Raw genomic sequence first — 18,879 nt, 5'->3', positions numbered from 1 at the left:
ACAGAATTTCTAAGAATTCTCTTACAAAATAGTCTTTTTGCTATTGTCCTATCACAAATCAAACCTGTGTGCCAGTGAAAAAGAGTACAGATGGACATTCGTGTATTTACCCAGGTTGGTTAAAATATAAATGAAAAGAAGACAGGTCATGACTCGCAGCGGTCACAAGCATACATGAACAACCCTTCGCTACAGCCAGGGTGTGAGCAAGGTGTTGCTCTAAGCTTCCTCCAGCACTATGTGCTGCTTGCAATGTCTCAGGTTTCTTGGTGGTTTTTTTTTTTCCACAGTTTCCATTGATTGTTTTTCATGTCATTAGATTGAAACCCCTGTGTTTTATTTCAATGAACCCCCCACATGCAGGGAAGGCCCCATTTAGGTGCACTGAAGAGGCACTAATGAATGCCTGTTAGAACAGTAGATCAAAATTACCAGGAAGCCTGAATGATCATCCTTACACAGTATGTTAAATGTCTCATTTTCCCTTTCCACTGTAGCATTTTCTGCCTCTCCAATGTAGCTTTAGCAAGTACACAGCACTCACATTTTTGTCTGGCCATGGAAAAGTTAAACGTTTAAGTGAAGGATTTGCTTGAATCTGCTAAGAATTAAGTCAGCGGCCTGCTTGTATCTACATAGTGCTTATATGTACTTACAGCAAATATGTACATAATGTTCAAAACCAGGACAATCATTTTGAATTGTCAAGCCGTCCTTAAAAGAGGAATATCCTGGAAAACATGTATTGATGAAAAAATATACTAGAGTTTGTTTCCTTTAAGATGATGATGGATAGCAGAGAAGCTTTAAAATATACATCAAGAGGAGGACAGCATCCTTGTAAGTCCAAATCATCTGGCAAGTGTTAATGACTGTGCTAGCCGTTAATCACTAAAGGAGGAGCCAAAGCAAGGACTTCAAAGACTGATAAGGAGAACTTCTTGCTATGAGGAAAGTTAATGAGATTGGAAGAACACCACAAATACAAAGGAAGCAAGAAACAGCAGTAACTGAGGGAAAGGTAATTCTGGCAGGAGGATCTTTTGACCTCTGACTCACAGACCACCTACCCTAAGCATACTCTAGACTCAAAAGGGATGGAGGAAAAGGACTGAGCATGCAAACTAATGTACATGGTAGGGGAGAGAAAACTAACCAATCGTCTAAAAGAATAACACTGAATATGTAAACGTTATACACATACTGTATAAATGTTCATTGAGTGTTGGAAGCAGTGTACTGACTTGGGACAGGCACCCAAACTCGTGCAATGTTGTAATAAAGCAGTTATTGCTCAGCGTGTGGCTTAATGCACACCAGATGAATAAACCCAGAATTCAGGATAACAGTGTTGCCCCAGAACTTTCCCAGAAAGCAGCTCTACTGTACTGTGTGCAAACAAGGAACTGATCAGTTGAAGTAAAAAAGAGGGAGTGGTTTTCTTTTGCACCTAACAAAGCAGAAAGGTACCTGGCAGAGAGCTCCCTTTTTCTCCAACTTTATCCCTGACACTATATTTATTTTTTTTGCATGCATTATATCTAAATATTGCATGTGCACACACACACACAAGGTATCTGACAATATAACATCTCCATCCTAGCAGAAGGTGTCACTTTAGCCAATAATCACAGCGGAAGAAAAAGCACATACGGAAGAGGAGAGGTCAGCTTATAGAGCCTGGGCCTCATCTTAAGGATTAGCATAGGAACAACTTAGGCTGCCACATCATTATCATGACATGAACCTCCAGCACCCATGGCACACAGCATCCAGATTATTGTCTTTAAACTACTACTCCAGGGGAAAATACTGTATGACCACAATGCTTATTACTGGAGGAAAAAAATTAAACTCAAAGTAAGACCACTGTTCACAGTTACTGCTTATGTCATATTTACATGTGTTTTTCCACTGTAACTAGTTTGACAGGATTGCCTAGCATATTTTTTTTTTAAACAAGACAAATGTATTTCACCAAGCCCCTTTTCTTTACTTTCTTGACTGTACTAGACTGACAACTACACAGGTCAGCTCTCCTCAGAGGACTGCACAGCTTAGAGCTAACAGCAGCTAACAACAGAAAGATAGGCTTCTCAGCTTGCATGTTTGTCAATGTCAACACAAAGCTTAGTGTCTCCAAGCACTCCATGGAGCTGGCATAGGGGAGGAGCCTGTTAAGCTAGCATCCCCAACTGCCTCCCAGTACCCTCTTTCTGAGCCAATCTCAGTGGAGAAAAAACATACATGTAGGAATGGATTTTCAGAAGACACAAAATACTTTAAGTATTTTTTCATATGAATTTTAAGACAGGGTCCTGTCATAGTGATCAGCTCTTTTCTTACATAGCTGTGGCCCACGATATCAAAGACATACTGTACATTAGGTATGAATTTCTGTACGAGTTCAGTACCTAATCAACCTTAAGGACCATGTCTTGTTACTCAAGATTAACTGAAAACTCCTCATACTTTCCTCCACCTGTGTTATAAGTCACACAACATTCAGCAGCAGAGATGAGAAGGAATGCATATGTTCAGAGAGTGAGATAAGCAAATCTTCCACAGTATCAGACAGAATGTGTCAAATTTCTAAATCTAGTTTTCTGCTAGTTTTCTTCATGTCAGTCCCGTATAGAAAGAACTGACTTACACTCATCAGTTTTCCACGTGAAATAATTCCTGTTCAGTTGACTTTGAAATATAGTCCAGACCACTAACAACTTACTCAAGGATCTCAGAGAATAAGTAACAGCAGTGCTTCACCTTTCCTAGACCATCGTAAGTGGAAATCTCCAAACCTGTACTGGCTCTGGGAAGATACAATCGTAAGAGAAACGAGATAGTTGTGAAGAAAGCACAAACGAATGCTGAATGCTCTTAAGACTTTGACATGGCTGAGAAATTACAAAGTGCTCACCCTAGCAGAGTTTTGATGAGCGAGGAGCAGCTGAAGGCCACATTGTTTCATGTGCAGAACATTAAAGCTGCCAAAATCAAGTACATGTACTGTTCTGTGAGAACTTAGAGCTGTGGGTTATAGAAATTAAAAGCTGTAAAAGTCAGTTTGCAGCTTCTCAGAAAGAATGTAAAACTGTTATATAACAGGAAAAGGAGGACGTGAGCTTCTCTACAGTGGAAGCAAAATTTACATTAAGTTGCTTAGATTACATTCATCTCACAGCATCTCTGCACATCAGGAATAAACCATCTAAGGATTAATGAAAAAGTCATTACAGTGAAATGATGCATTGTGCTTTAAGAGGGTAACAGTAAGGTACAGCCACATTGCCATTCTGCTAACAAAATCTGAAATTTAAACACATGAGCAGAACATGTGCTTTTACTAAGTTGTGCCTGTACTTTTGGTCATCAAGTAAGTGCTTCTCACTGCCCACATAAATTAATCACTGGACACTTACAACGTTCTTAAATTCATATAGTAGTAGAACATGTGCTTTTACTAGGTTGTGCCTATGTTTTTGGTAACAGAGCAATTCCTTCTTAATAGCCACACAAATTAACCAGTGGACATCCGCAGTCCTCTTACATTCATAAAGTAGTAAAGTGGATTTGGCTAAGGAATTTGGAGCTATTACATTTTTTTTATAGTCTGTCACAGAAGTTCTAAACTGGCAATGAAATGTGACACGACTATACTTAAGTATCCTCTATCTTGGCCTGAAGTGTCCAACAAGGTGAAGGCCATTGCTCCAGCTTTGCATTGTTTGATTCAATGCAATCATCTTCTGTCAGCTCACACTGATGTTTACCATCTGTTGATTCTTGGTCTTTGCAGGCTGCAGGTGGCATTTGCACAGCAGACATGACATCTCTTGTGTAGGCGTTTATTTCCCTTTCAGTAACAGAGTCTTGATGGCTTGAATTATAGGATCTTTCAGATAAGCCAATATAGTCATGGTCAACAACTACTGCACCTCCTAAAAAGTAATGGTTGTCTGTAAAAGAAAAGTAGTCATTAAATCAGATCTAGTTTACTGAAAGCCATACTTGAAGTGTTAGTGAGGTGCTAACTTTCAAAAAAATTTCCATAAAAGGTCAAGAATGTTTGAGTGACAGCAATCTGATAATGTGAATTTCCCAATTTCGCTGAGCAGCAAATGTTTGGCTGCATCTCTTTACATCCACAAAACAATTCTTGCAGTGCTCCACCTTACGAGTTTTTCTCCACTACATAAATGACTAGCTTGACGTCTGTCATAGTCACTTACTGAACTAACACCTTAAACAAATGGACATGCAGACTCTTCCATTTTGTGCGCACAGAAATGTGGCTACTCCAAGCTCATGCTGGGAAATCTTAATGCAACACAACAGGCTCCTTTAAGAAATAAAAAAAGAAATAAAACAATTTCATAGAATTTAAAGACAACAATGGTGATCACTATTGTATAGCACTATTGAGCTTTTCTTCTATCTGTTGAATGGTTACAGTGTTTGACTTTTCCAAATGAGTTCAAATAAAATAAAAACAGTCTGACCAGATAAATTAGAAGTGTAACTGTCAAACTGGGATTAGTACTTCTGTTTTGGAAGATGAGGTTAAGGCCTATCTTCTTGCTAACATGAGGACCGTAGTGTGAGTGTCATTCTGTTAAATGAGAAGAGCCATTCAACAGACAAGTATCTCTATACAGGGGGCTACAAATTCCATTGCGAGATGAAGGTCCAAAGAGGGACCTTTGTGGGAGCTTCTGTGGAGTTGACACTGCGCTCTTCCAGCCATGTTTCTCAACAGGTGTGTCTTAAATCTAACCATTTGCACTCCTGAAGCATTTGAGTGCTGGACCCAGAGGCATTTCTTGAGTTTAATGCTTAAACCAAACTACTCTCAAACAAGAAAAACAAAATGTTGCTTCAGACACAGAAGTGTATGTATGCATAAGGCGTCCTGGAACCTCTGCCTGCCTGTAAAGACATCCAGGTAGCAAGCAACTCAGGTAGCCCCAGATTACGAGTCTGTGATGCCTTTACCAAGGGCTCTATCAATGCTGTGACTCAGGAATTATCTTTAGACCAAAAGTGTTACTAAAGCTTATGAAAAAATACCTTGCTTATGTTTGCTCATCCTTACCTGTGAAAGACTTTTTCCTCAGATGAAAAATGAGCACTCCATTTTCAGACCTTGCCTTTCCTCTTTAGACATGTGAGTTTGGGAGTTTTTAAGTGTGATACACATAAGATACACTTCAGATTTTTGGAGCAAGGGAAGCAAAACATTTGATAACACTTACAAAGTTGGTAAGCAAGGCCATAAATATCCTCACTTAAGAGGTACTTTTTCCACATTTATTTCAGATAGAACACTGCAAACGCTTTGTTCCCATCCAAGGTTATGCCACCAGTCTGGTGGGACAGCTACCACACTTACACCAGAGCAGTAGGAATAATAAACATGTGGCAGATAAAAAAACTCCACCTGCACTACTCAAAGTCATTAGTTACAGAGATACAAGCCTTTCGTTATAGACGAAAAAGATGTCATTCACTGCCCGGTTTCACTACTCTTACCCAATTCAAATAACGCTCTGTCTTGATTGCTGTTAGGCTGTTTGAAAAAGGCTGGTAATTACTTTGGCAAAGCCTGGTTTATCCCTCTGCAAAATGTAAATATGTAGGAATATCGGTCTGCACCTGCAGGGTTATGATCTCACTGGCATCATGGAGACACGGTGGAATGAATCCTATGACTGGAGCATTGGAATGGAAGGATACAGGCTCTTCAGGAAGGACAGGCAGGGGAGACCAGGAGGAGGTCTGGAGTCCCCAGCACAGGAAGGACATGGAGCTGCTGGAACAAGTCCAGAGGAGGGCCACGAAGATGATCCAAGGGCTGCAGCACCTCTGCTATGAAGACAGGCTGAGAGAGTTGGGGCTGTTCAGCCTGGAGAAGAGAAGGCTCTGGGGTGATCTTATAGCAGCCTTCCAGTACTTAAAGGGGGCCTACAGGAAAGCTGGAGAGGGGCTTTTTACAAGGGCATGTAGAGATAGGACAAGGGGAAATTTTTCACTCAGAGGGTGCTGAGACACTGGAACAGGTTGCCCAGAGAAGTTGTGGATGCCCCATCCCTGGAAGTGTTCACAGCCAGGCTGGATGAGGCTTTGTGCAACCTGGTGTAGTGGAGGGTTTTCCAGCCCATGGCAGGGGTGTTGGAACTAGATGATCTTTGAGGTCCCTTCCAACCCTAACCATTCTATGATTCTGTGAGGTGTCCCTCTCTATGTCAATGATCAGGTGGAGTGTATGGAGCTGCACCTGGGACAGATGAGGAGCCAGCTGAAACCATATGGGTCAGGATTAAAGGGGAGGGCAGGGACAGGGGACATAGTAGTGGGGGTCTGCTACAAATCATCTGACCAGGAGGACCAAGCAGATGAGGCTCTCTACAGACCGACAGGAGCAGCCTCACATTCACCAGCCCTGGTCCTCATGGGGGACTTTAACCACCCCGATATCTGTTGGAGGGAACACACACAGCAGGGCATAGGCAATCCAGAAGGTTCCTGGAATGCATGGATGATGAATTCCTTCTCCAAGTGATACAGGAACGAATGAGGAGAGCTGCTTTGCTGGACCCTGTTCTCACCAACAAGGAAGACTTGGTGGGTAACATGACACTCAAGGGCAGCCTTGGCTGTAGTGACCATGAAATGGTGGAGTTCGAGATCCTTAGGGTGGCAAGGTGGGTGCTTGCCAAGCTCACTACCCTGGATTTCAGGAGAGCAGACTTTGGCCTCCTCAGGGATCTGCTTGGTAGAGTATGATGGGAGAAAGCCTCGGAGTGAAGACAGGCCCAAGAAAGCTGGATAATACTCAAGGATCACCTCCTCCAAGCTCAGGAGTGGTGCATCCCAACCAAGATGAATTCAGGCAAAAACACCGGGAGGCCTGCAAGGATGAACAAGGAGCTCCTGGACAAACTCAAACACAAAAAAAGACAACTAGAGAGGGTGGAACCAAGGACAGGTAGCCTGAGAAGAACACAGAGAAATTGTCCAAGCAACCAGGGATCTGGCCAGGGACATTAAGTGTGACAAGAACAGCTACTACAGGTATGTCAGTGATAAAAGGAGGATGAGGGAAAACTTAGGCCTTCTCTGGAATAAAACTGGAGTCCTGGTTTCGCAGGACATGGAGAAGGCTGAGGTACTCCATGACTTCTTTGCCTCAGTCTTCACTGGCAAGAGCTGCAGCTGCACTGCTGTCATGGTTTAGCCCAGCCAGAAAAGTTACAGAGGGTGAAGTCCCTCTCTGGCTACCAAAACCCTTTCACATGAACCCAGCACAACCGTCCAAGTCACAGAAGGCAGAGGCAGGGTCTGGGAGAATGAAGAACTGCCCACTGCAGGAGAAAATCAGGTTCAAGACCATCTAAGGAACCTGAAGGTGTACAAATCCATGGGACCTGAGGAGATGCATCCACAGGTCCTAAGGGAACTGGCAGATGAAGTTGCTAAGCCACTATCCATCATATTTGACAAGTCATGGCAATCTGGTGAAGTTCCCACCAACTGGAAAAGGGGAAACACAGCCCTCATCTTTAAAAAAGGAAAAAAAGGAAGACCTAGAGAAATACAGGCCAGCCGGTCTCACCTCTGCCAGGCAAGATCATGCAGCAGATCCTCCTGGCACCTATGCTAAGGCACATGGAACAAAAAGAGGTGATCGGTGACGGCCAACATGGCTTCACTAAAGGCAAATCCTGCCTGACAAATTTGGTGGCCTTCTATGACAGAGTTTCTGCACTGGTGGATAAGGGAAGAGCAACTGACATCATCTACCTGGACTTATCCAAAGCATTTGACACTGTCCTGCACAACATCCTTGTCTCTAAATTGGAGAGACACAGATTTGACAAAAAGACCACTCACTGGATAAGGATTTGGCTGGATAGTCGCACTCAGAGTTGTGAACCTCATGAAGTTCAGCAAGACCAAGTGCAATGTCCTGCATGTGCCTGTCCTTGGCAATCCCAAGCACAAATACAGGCTGAGACAAGAATGGATTGAGAGCAGCCCTGAGGAGAAGGACTTGAAGGTGTTGGTTGATGAGAAGCTCAACATGAGCCGGCAATGTGCACTGGCAGCCCAGAAAGCCAACTGTATCCTGGGCTGTATCAAAAGGAGCGTGGCCAGCAGGTCGAGAGAAGTGATTCTGCCCCTCTACTCTGCTCTCGTGAGACCCCACCTGGAATACTGTGTTCAGCTCTGGAGTCCCCAACACAAGAAGGACATGGAGGTGTTGAAGCAGGTCCATAGGAGGGCCACAAAAATGATTCAAGGCTGGAGCACCTCTCCTGTGAAGACAGGCTGAGTGAGTTGGGGCTGTTCAGCCTGGAGAAGAGAAGGCTCCAGGGAGATCTTCTAGCAGCCTTCCAGTAGTTGAAGGGGGCCTACAGGAAAGCTGGAGAGGGACTTTTTACAAGGGCATGCAGCAATAGGACAAGGGGAAACAGCTTTAAATTGAAAGAGGGGAGATTTGGTTTAGATACAAGGAAGAATTTTTTTTTTTTTTTTTTCCCCTCCACTCAGAGGGTGCTGAGGCACTCGAACAGGTTGCCCAGAGAAGTTATGGATGCCCCATCTCTGCAGGTGTTCAAGGCCAGGTTGGATGAGGCTTTGAGCAACCTGACCTAGTGGAAGGTGGCCCTGCCCATGGCAGGGGGGTTGGAACTAGATGATCTTTAAGGTTCCTTCCAATCCAAACCATTCTATGATTCATAATCCATAGAATTTTTTGCCTGTGTCAGACAACTGATCTTTAGTCACTTCCTGGGAAAAGAAAATAACTCTATGTTTATCTACTGCTTCTGCAATATTTAGTGGTAAACATATTAGGCTCTGATCCTACAAAGACAACTACATTTAGCTTCTTACACTGTGACACAGTTTACTGAAGTCATTGTAACAGCTGGAGATTATCTGCATGCTTGACATGTATGTGAATTTCTCCTAATGGATCAGCAATTTTATGGGCAACTAAAAGCCACAGAGTGATCATCCAACAGTAAAAGTAATGACCTGGACATGTGACATGAAATCAGTATCGTGGTTATGAAATCCTAACTGACAACTGGCATAAGTATCAGCTTCTCAAATGGAATTCCAAAATTAGTTTCAGCTTTGCAAATCCCTTAGTTTTAAGAGGTGATGGAAGAAATTACTGTCTCAACGCAGTTTGTGCATTTTGGAGAACCAAAGCTTAACCACACACACCAAAAGGGTGGGAATTGGTCTACTTTTCAAGAACTCTGAACCAAAAAGCAGCTTGTTCTGTAACAGAAGTCTTATAAACACTGAGTATTCCTTTTCCTCAAAATGCCCGCAGTGACTCAAAGACAGCATTAACAGAAAAGAAACAGCTGCCACTGTTGATTAACACAGCAGCATTCCAAAAAGGACACACTGAATGTGTAAGAGAGAATGGTGGTTGATTACCCAAGTCTTTAGTTCTTGACATAGTCTTTCTATTTTAAGGCTTTAGAGCCTTTTTTATTGTTAAAAAAAGTCCAAACATGTACCATCTGCATTAGTCAGCCTAAGCAAAAAAAACCCAAACCAAAAAACTACACACCCCACACAACTAGGTTTCCATTGCACAAGCAAAATAAATATGAATCCTGTCTACATAAAAACAGAAACACAATCAGAAGAAGCTCTTTGAATACAGTTCAGTCTAATTATACTTCTAGCACGTTTTCACTAACCAGCATGCACAAGGCCAAACCACAGACGAAAAGCAACTTTAACGGAAGCTATTTTTAAACAGACTTTAAACATGATTCATAAGCTTTGTACCATGCTCCACATAGGTTTGAAGCCACCCACACTCACTGTTCTCCTTACTGAAAACTGCAATTATTACATTATTCCCCAACATTAGTTTAATTCATGCTGGTGAGTGAAAGACACTTGTTCACTCTGATAACCTAACCTAATACAAAGACATGACAGAAAAGCTAAAAAAACCCCCACAAACCCAAAGTTATATTTATATATATGTAAAAATAAAATACACACACACACACATATATATATACCTTTTTCACTGGATCCTCTTATGTATGGCTTGAGGTGAGACATTTTGATGGGTCTTTTCAACCTGGATCCTGTGGCATCTCTTAATATTGCACAGCCATTATTCGTGATATAATCTATAACACAAGGACCAACCCATTCCGACTGGAAACGACCATCTTTCCACCAGTTTTTTCTTTGCCTGAGGACTTCATGACCAACTTTAAGTTGAAGGGTATTTAATTGCTTTGGCTTCCTTTTGACAGTGATTTTGTTTCTGATTTTTTGTCCATCTGAAGTGTTTTTCTCCCCCTGCAGAAAGATACATATGAATTACATTTTCTTTTTCCAAAAGTAGTCACGTATTTTTGTAACATTGGTTAATAAAGCAGAAGCATAATTTTAAGTGGTTTGGATGTGTGTAATTTATAATTCATGTAGGGCTGGTGAGTTCTGAAGAAATTGATTTTATCTTCATAAACCTATAGTCCCTAGGCAATGGTTTTCAGCTTCCATAGATATGCAGTCCTCTAAGTCAGACATGAATCTCTTAGCAATATATCTCTTAAGTTACTCCCTCCAAATACATATGAGAATTGGTACACTGGAATCTAGGGATCAAAGGCGAAGGAAAAAACCCAAAACACTCACTCCCTCCCCAAAAAAACCCCCCACAAAACCCCACATTGCTTTAAAAGGTTAGTTATATTTTGCCCTTCAAGCCTTTCTATCTTTACCTTCAGTCTTCTTACTAGTAAAATTCAAATATGTAACATTTACCTGGCAGTCTGAGGCTTTCTCTTCTTCCAGTTCTTGACTGGCTTTTTTAGTTGCTTCAAATATTTTGGCAAACATACTGTATTCTCTTTCCACACATATATCCATTGGCTCAACAACATGTGGGTTACGATTAAACATTTGGAAATATGGAGTGTTTTGATCTGGCTCCTATTTAAATGGGGAGCAAAAAGCAAGTTAATTTAGCATACGGCTTTGCAGATATTTTGGGGGTCTTTGGTCAAAAGAGAAAGAACCTTCACATACCAGATTTGTCAAATTGAAAGCATAGCCAATAGCAGCCAAATGTTCATCCCAATCATTTGGATGGTCGATGCAGTATTTGTTAAGGAAAGCTTTGATTGTCTTGCATGTTCTTTCATTTACATCATCTGTCTGAGGATAAGACAATACAATTTGTTTCATTCCAAACAGTGCAAACAGTTCTTCATTTACCTTCAAAAGAAAAAGAACAGAGTTACTGAAGGTTTCTCTCTTCTGTATTGCAGTTCAAATAAACATTATTATTATTAAAAATTTTGTTGATATGATGGTGACTGAGCAAAAGTCTTACATATATATTCTCACCAAACTGTCCAGGGTTGAGAGTGACAGCTAAAGGAATCAGTATTGCTTAGGAGCATCTCATGAAGAGTAACTGATAGTTTCGTAACTGATAGTTTCTAAACGCATTTCTGCCACTAACTCAATTTGTCATTTCCTCTGTATCACAGTCTCATGCTTTCATCATCTCCAAGCAGATCCAAGTGTGAAAAGTTCTTCATAATGACTATAGACTGATGTTTAAAAATACCCTCAGCTATCTGTTATAATGGACAATATGGATGAATGAAATACAGTATGTTGATTGTGAAAGTTTATGCCAGTTCAATTGAGTGACAAAACTGCACTGTGACCACCAGGAATTCATTTTGCTTTGTTCTTTATCCAAAGAGTAAAACCCTATGAAATGTTGCATAGTGTTACAATTGCAAATAATTAGTTTGTCATTTTTTAGATATGCTAACTTCTTTTTTCTTTTTTTTTTTTTATTTAAAGATAAAAAAGGGCAGAAAGATTTATAGTCTTTTTCAAGAATGGTCTGAAATTCCAATGTAATGCATGGGAAAACTGTTTTTTCCTTGGGGAAATAAAGAAATCAATCACCTAAAGACCTACCTGATAAACAAGCTCCTTCCCTTGATCAATAAGCATTTTTTGAGGTGGCCCATATAAGAAAAACACATTTATGATTGCCTTAGCAATTTCAGCTGCTGAAGTGTCACGCAGTGGCAAGATAATAGTCCATCTTGTAAACAAATCTGTCATAATTATGATGTACTTGTGGCTTCTGTTGGTAACATTAAAAGGTCCCATTAGGTCTAAAGTGACTGCTGTCCACGGGTCCTCTGCTTTGATGGGGTGTGCTTTGGATGCTGTGGTGGTTGTATTCTTTGCTGCCTGGCAATGCTGGCAAGCATACACCTAGTGCAAAAATCAAGGAAGACACTATCAATAAAAAATGATAGTGAAGGTTTAAGACAATCAGCAGGATCATAAATGTCCACTATGTCTCTGTAAGTTAGGTCAGACTAGGCAATGTGAAACAAATTGATTTTATCATCTTTATCATTTTTTGTCCTTAGGTTTTCCTGCTCCAGCATAAAAACAAAACAAAACTGAACAACTTGAAGGCCAAGAGAAGGACATGTGCAGGAATTCACAGCTGAACTCTCCTCCATCCTCAAAGTGTTAAGCTCTTTCAAGTCAACAGCATAAATTTTAATTTCCATTACCATCTGTAAATAAAGGAAGTATGAAGCAGCTGGGATTAAAAGAAAATTCCAGTCATTCCCCTTTTGGTTCTACTGTGTATGTTGTGGCTGAAAAACACTGGCAGTACACATAGTTTTCCATGCATAACATGGATCAACTTTATCTACAGGACAGAGCCCCTTTGTCCAAGTCCGAATGGAAAGCAAAGACTCATTTTTGGTTTATGTTACAGTTTTACATAAAACCAAAGTATTCAGGTGATGTAGCAAAATGATCACAACAGTAAGCTGGCCATAAAGGGCATTTACACAGAGTGTTCTCAAGGATCACATTCTGCCTGGGGATCATGTCCATGCATCTTTGGGTGAAGGAGACTGAACTTCCCCAAGCAGTGATTTGTTTAACTATTTCCTAAACACACAGCATTGTAAGGCAGAGGCATCACTGTCATATTCTTATCTGCCAGCAGCCACTCTGGCCATATAGCCTTGGGATGGTACACTGCATCCTAACAAAGATATACGAGTCCTTGCACGAGAAAGCCCTCTCAAAGACCAGATGTGCCCTGCATAGTTAAAAGCAGTATGGCTCCCCACAATTGGGTAACATACAGCAATATGCAAGCCATGTGGTCAGTAGTAAAAGGAAATACTATGCTTGGGCAAGAAGACCACTTAAAGTTTCATTGTAAGCTTATGTTTCCTCATCATGATGCAGTATGGGTGCTTGCTGTATCAAAGCCATATGATTACAAAACATTTGGAACAGACGACATTAAAAAAAATCCTGTAGCTATGAGACCATACCCACTGCTTGACGTCATTTGTTACAGAGGTCCAGTAGTAATTAGATTCCACTAAAGTCAGTGTCCTCGATATGCCATGATGAGTGCCAGCAGCATTTTCATGGCATTTCTCAAGCACTTTTTTCTTTTCTTCATCTGAAACAACCACCAGACGCATTTGTTTTCTGTCTTTTCCAACATAGAACAATTTATTTTCTGAAAGAAGAAAAGTACCAGCAAATTATATGCAAGTGCTTTGTCTTTTGTTTGCTTTACTAAACTACTGGGAATGGTTCAGTACAGAATTTATTAAACCAACTTCCATTCACTTCCATATAAACATAGCTTTTTGTTTACAAATACTTTTAAGTATTTCTATTTGTACAATAAGTATTTCCTCCAAAGAGCCCACAGTTCACCCATGTTTATTAATCTGGACATGAGGCATCACAAGGGCAAGTCAGAATGCAAACAACACTCCCAAAGGAAGTCTGACCGAAAGACAAGTTAATCCTGGGGGTGGGAAGGGGAGGTAGGACATACGACAGTTATTGTCCACCTACCAGCAACCTGATATTGTTATTTGCAGTTTTAACACCTTCCTGCCTTCTCTCTACATAGACTTAGCAAGTTTGACGAGATTGAGAGAGCACAGCAGACTACAAAGGCTCACATAGCTCCTCACAGAGGTGCAAGAAAGCTGGCAAAGGCCAGGAGGCTCCAAAGCGACAAAAGGCAAATCCATCCTTGCACTTCTGCCAAACCACACAAAGCATCCTCCAGACCGGACTAAGTATATCTTGTCTACAACTGCAGGTCTGGATTTCCCTTTCTGCAGTCCTTTGAACAGCTATGTATTTCCCCAGTATCTAGAACAAGGTTTGGCTTTTAGATAGATACATAAATCCCTCCTGGAAAGGACTAAAGCAGATTGAGTTTCTGTAAACATCCTGTTACATATCAACAAGTGTTAAGGAGAGCATTTGTTTCATAGAGAACAGATATTAAAATCATAGTATGCTGCAGAGCAAGATCCCACTTTCTTTTTTTCCTGTATCAGCAATCTTCACCTAAAAATCTATTTTCAGAGTAATTTGAAAGAATACTTTCACCTTTGAAAACAAATTTCTTGGCTGCTCTCCTGATTCCACTTCTTTCACTTGATAATGTTGTGGGATGATACTCCCCTGTTCGCTTGTAGTATGCAATCTGCTTCAAGTGGAGGCCTCCATTTTTTCCACTACGGACCATTGTTAACCTGAACAAAATGCACAGTATTTATTAGACAGAGCAACTGTCAGACGAGCAAAACTTCAGTTTTTACTGGTTTCTTTGTAGTTCAAAGGTATCCTGATAGTATAGCATCCAAGAGGATGTTGCAATATCCATTGCACTGCTCTGGATATCCCCATGCTATCAGCTTAAGCAACGAGCAACATTGCCTGACACACTACTTTTGTTCTATGCAAAGTTGGTTTTATCAACATATATTTTAAAACTTCCAAACAATTGGGACTTCCACGATATTCATTGGATGAGGGGGGAAAATGAGACCAGCAAGAAAGAAATTGCTCTTCTCATTCTTAAACGTTTGGACAGCTCTCAAATGCATGTGTGCTGGAGATTAGACATGTCCAGAGTCACTCTAGCTGGAAAGAGACACAGACAAATAGGAAAAAACAACTCCCCAGACAGAAAATAATTGAAATTTATTTTGTTCATTAATTTATCTGACAATTAGATTCTGAAGTCCTAAACCAGACTCTGCATGTAAGGTAACAATTCATTTCCTGACACAGGCTGACTTCCTTAATAAACTAAACTGTCATTAGTAAAACACATCACAGTACAGGAAAAATTTGAGTCCAGCAAGAATAGCGTCAAAATATTTAGCAATTAATGACAAGCAAAAACCTTTCACAGGCAGAAATATTCATGCTGGCTCTGTGTGATTTCAGCGATTTTTTTTTCCCAAATCTGCTCCAGCAGCAATAAAGATGTAGATGGAACAGCAGTGTGATCCTGCTCTAATTGATGCCTACAACAGCAGGATCAGGCTTGAGGTCTGCCATGTCAATTTCTTAATGAATGCTGGTTACCCACAGCATTAAGCAAATTTCTTCCTTACCCTGCCAGTGCCCCTAGTCTAGACAAGGTGAAAACACACTGCTTGCTAAAAGAATAATCAGTTTGTCTGCCATAACTGCTAAGTGGCATATAATTATGGGGAAGTGACAGTATCCAGTCACTCTGGAATCTATGTTATCTCATTGTACATTGATGCTATTTGAAAACCAAATGCGTGAGTCAGGATGTTTTGTTTTTCAACTTCTAGATTCTCATCCATCTTACTATACTGGGGTGAAAAGGAGGTGAAGAGTTCTAAAGAGGGACTATGCCTGCTTTTATTTTGTTTCTCCCAGAATATGAAATGCTGTATGTTATTTACAGAATATCATATTCTACATAAACAGCTGGCCTAAGTATTGGTGAGTTACCAATGTCAAAGGCATGCCAGGAACTTCACTTTCAAACAGTGACAAGAACCTTGCCCCACTGAATACTTCATTTTGCACAATCTAGACCTGGCTTGCAAAACCAGTCAAGTCTCTTGTCATACAAGGTTAGTGTTTTAATGTAAAATTCTTCCGTCTGAGAGCACTAGCACAGATAAACTTTTCACACTACAATCCTGTCCGCAAGGAATGAGGGTGTTTAGAACTGGGAAGGAGTAGAGGCAGAACAGAATCTGTTTCTAGTGATCTTGGCTGACGCAGCAGGTTCTTGTAAATTTATATCTGATAGCACAAGCCAAAGAAACCCACTGAGTTAGTAAACTGGATAACTAAAAGCAGAAAGGAAGGTGAGGCTACCATGATAAAATTTGTTTCTGTTGTTTTAAAGAAGTCGATTAACTAGCATTTCTGATAGTAAAAGAGTACTGGTGAAGAGCAATTAAAACATATGTCTGCCAAGGGCATGCATTCAACCTTCATTCAAGGCTCTCCTGAAGGTCAGTCCTGCAGTTACCCAAGCATGGCTGGAAGTCAGAACGAGCCAGGTATGATTTATTACTTAACCACTGGGATGACAGATCATTTTGGCTTGACACAGACTTTCACAAAAGGCAAGAAAAGAAATTCCAGAACAATCTTTAATCTTTCAGTAATTTTTGCTTGTGAAACTCTTGCCTGAAAGAGTGAACATTCTCCATGTGGTACAAGGTTATCAGTTCTAACAAAATGAAGTTGCACAGCAATAAGACACATCTGAGCAGGACCACAGTTATACTTCGGCTAAACAGAAATACTATCCTCATTCCAGCAATGGCAGTTTCTACTACAAAAGTCTGGAAGAGTGTACACAAATCAACGAAGAAAAAACCTGTATGCAGTATCTGTATACATTTAATGTATTTAGTATGATCCTGATCCAGCAAACTGTTAAATGCTTCAACAGTCTGCCGGATTGCTGCCTAAGAGGACAACATTAAATGAGCTTCCTTCCTGAATATTTAGTTTTTGATGCCCCTTCTTTTTTTTCCCCTATAGCCTAATTTACATTGTCTGGTCTAATAAAAAATTAAACAGACAAAAAAACCCACCAAACTGAAAATAACAAATTATGAAATATTCTGTTTTCATTATTTAGAATAAATTGTATTACCTCAGATAATTCATATGCTATCTTTATCACTACTCAATGTATCTGTCAGTCTGCAAAAATCAGACTTTTACAATCAGTAATCAATTTTCAATACCTTTAAAGCTGGAAAACAATACACTGCGTTACAGTTGAAAGTATTTCAGCAAAGAGAATGAAACTTCCACATAACCAGGGCTCTTTTTGCTTCAGTGGCTTAGCCAAAACAGTCACAACTGCTAACACTTAACTATTTTACATTTAATGCCCATGTTTCACACACACACAATCACTATCCTAACCACAAAGCTGGTTTTTAAGTCCAGGTTTCGACTACTTTCCCTAGCTCTATCTGCAATTCCTACCAGAACCACGAATTCCCCATGGAGCCTTGAATACATCTGTTTTTTAACCAAAGTGCTTCCAAGAATTTGTAAATAAGACAGCCACACTCACTTACACTCCTCCCTGGCTTTTGCAAGCCTGAGACCCCTGCTACTTCAGAACACCCTCATCTCCACCTTTAGGCTTCACACACCTGAGAAGCCCTTGGCGCCATTAGACTACACGCAGGCCTCGGCCGGGATAGAAGCCGCACTGCAGGCGTCAGCTGCCTCGGAGGCACAGGCAACCAAGTTAAAGCACGTCCCTAGCCCCTGACCGCCGCCTCACAAACATCCTCTCATCGTTTCCTGCACCGAGCACAGGATGCCAGGCGAGGCACGCAGGCGTGCCCCACCGGGCGGGCAGGGAGCCGGGGTGCGGACCCTCGCAGCCAAGCGGGCGGGCACACCAAACTGAGGGTCATCGCCCCACCACAGCCGCACCTCCCAGAAGCGCCTCCTCCAGGGAAGCGGTCCCGCCCACCTCAGCACCCTCCAACACCACAGAGCCATAGCGCCCAGGCCACGCCAAGCCCAGTTCCCGCCGGCCGCCAAGACTACGGCCCCCAGCATGCAACGCACCGGTCGGGGCAGCCCGCCGCGACACAGCTACCCCACAGAGCACGCTGGGACCGGCAGTCCCGAGCCGCTGCTAACCGGGAGACAGGGCGGCGCGGCCCGCCTGACGCATGCGCGAAGCGACGCCGACGCGATCTTTTTCCTTCACCCCCTGCCGCGCTGTCGATCCTCACCCCCTCCTTTCGACTGCGCGGCGGGACCGCTGGCGCGCCAGGCACCGCGGCGAGCTGGCGGGCCCCGGCGCACGCACCTGCTCCAGCGAAGGTACCGACGCGTCCCAAGGGCCGCGGCCTACCGACCTGACCTCCTCCCGGCGGATAACCGTGACGACGGCCCTTCCGCCGCGAGACTTATGTGGCGCCCCCGGAAGTGGCTGGAGGGAGGGTGGGGGCGGGTCGCCGCGGGAGGCGGGGCGGGGCGGGGCGGGGCGGCGCGCGCAGCGGTCGGCGGTGGCGGCGCCTTCTCAATGGGACGTGGGGGCGCCGGCGGCGCTATGCGCGGCGGTGCCACGCGCAGGTGAGGCGGTTTCTCCCTGGTGCCGCTCGAGGCCCTCTTCCTCTGCTCCGCCGTCCCCCAGCCAGCCGGGCGGGCGGACTCGAGGGTGGCTGCTGGCCGGCCGCGCCCGGCTCTTGTACGGGGGGCGGTGGATGGCGGCGCGGCGGGTCGCCCCTCGGGCTGCGGCCCGCGGACCGGCGGCGGTTGCCGCTGTCCCGCGCGCGCGGCGCTCCCGCCCTGCCCTCCGCACGAGGAGCCGACGCCCGTTCCTGCCGTGGAGCGGCGGCTCTCCGGGTAGCGGGCGCAGGGGCGGCGCCCGGGGCCGCGCCGCGGGCTCTCGCTCGGGCTGCCTCGAGTGGCGGCGGCGGCGGCGCCGCGGGGCTCGGCCGCGGCGGAAGGGCGGCA

General features: G+C 43.0%; 1 protein-coding gene across 2 annotated transcripts; it reads right to left on the bottom strand.

Moving 5' to 3' along the window:
• Nucleotides 1–3,018: 3,018 nt before the first annotated feature.
• Nucleotides 3,019–18,313, bottom strand: GIN1 (gypsy retrotransposon integrase 1). 2 transcript variants are annotated; one of them, XM_086629304.1, is made up of 8 exons: nucleotides 18,230–18,313; nucleotides 14,488–14,633; nucleotides 13,398–13,591; nucleotides 11,995–12,300; nucleotides 11,083–11,271; nucleotides 10,819–10,986; nucleotides 10,062–10,350; nucleotides 3,019–3,959 (listed from the first exon to the last, which is right to left on the bottom strand). In XM_086629304.1, exons 2-8 carry the CDS (start codon nucleotides 14,624–14,626, stop codon nucleotides 3,661–3,663), a joined length of 1,584 nt encoding a protein of 527 aa, XP_086485430.1. In that variant the 5' UTR covers nucleotides 14,627–14,633; nucleotides 18,230–18,313; the 3' UTR covers nucleotides 3,019–3,660. The 2 variants fall into 2 exon arrangements, with proteins under 2 accessions (XP_086485430.1, XP_086485431.1); XM_086629305.1 differs by having other exon boundaries at nucleotides 11,083–11,211.
• Nucleotides 18,314–18,879: the final 566 nt, after the last annotated feature.

The sequence above is a fragment of the Tauraco erythrolophus genome, chromosome Z (genome assembly GCF_009769465.1).
Source record: "Tauraco erythrolophus isolate bTauEry1 chromosome Z, bTauEry1.pri, whole genome shotgun sequence".
In the NCBI taxonomy this organism is placed as follows: domain Eukaryota; kingdom Metazoa; phylum Chordata; class Aves; order Musophagiformes; family Musophagidae; genus Tauraco; species Tauraco erythrolophus.
The sequence above is the reverse complement of the archived record's forward strand: the minus strand, read 5'-3'. Positions and strand labels throughout refer to the sequence as shown.

Excerpts from the sequence above, each read along its gene's own strand:
- GIN1 (XM_086629304.1), bottom strand. The coding sequence starts at position 14,626 with ATGGTCCGTAGTGGAAAAAATGGAGGCCTCCACTTGAAGCAGATTGCA. Across the intron at positions 11,272-11,994 it reads GGAAGGAGCTTGTTTATCAG|GTAAATGAAGAACTGTTTGC; the intron begins GTAGGTCTTTAG and ends TTTCTTTTGAAG. Across the intron at positions 10,987-11,082 it reads CTTTCAATTTGACAAATCTG|GAGCCAGATCAAAACACTCC; the intron begins GTATGTGAAGGT and ends CCATTTAAATAG.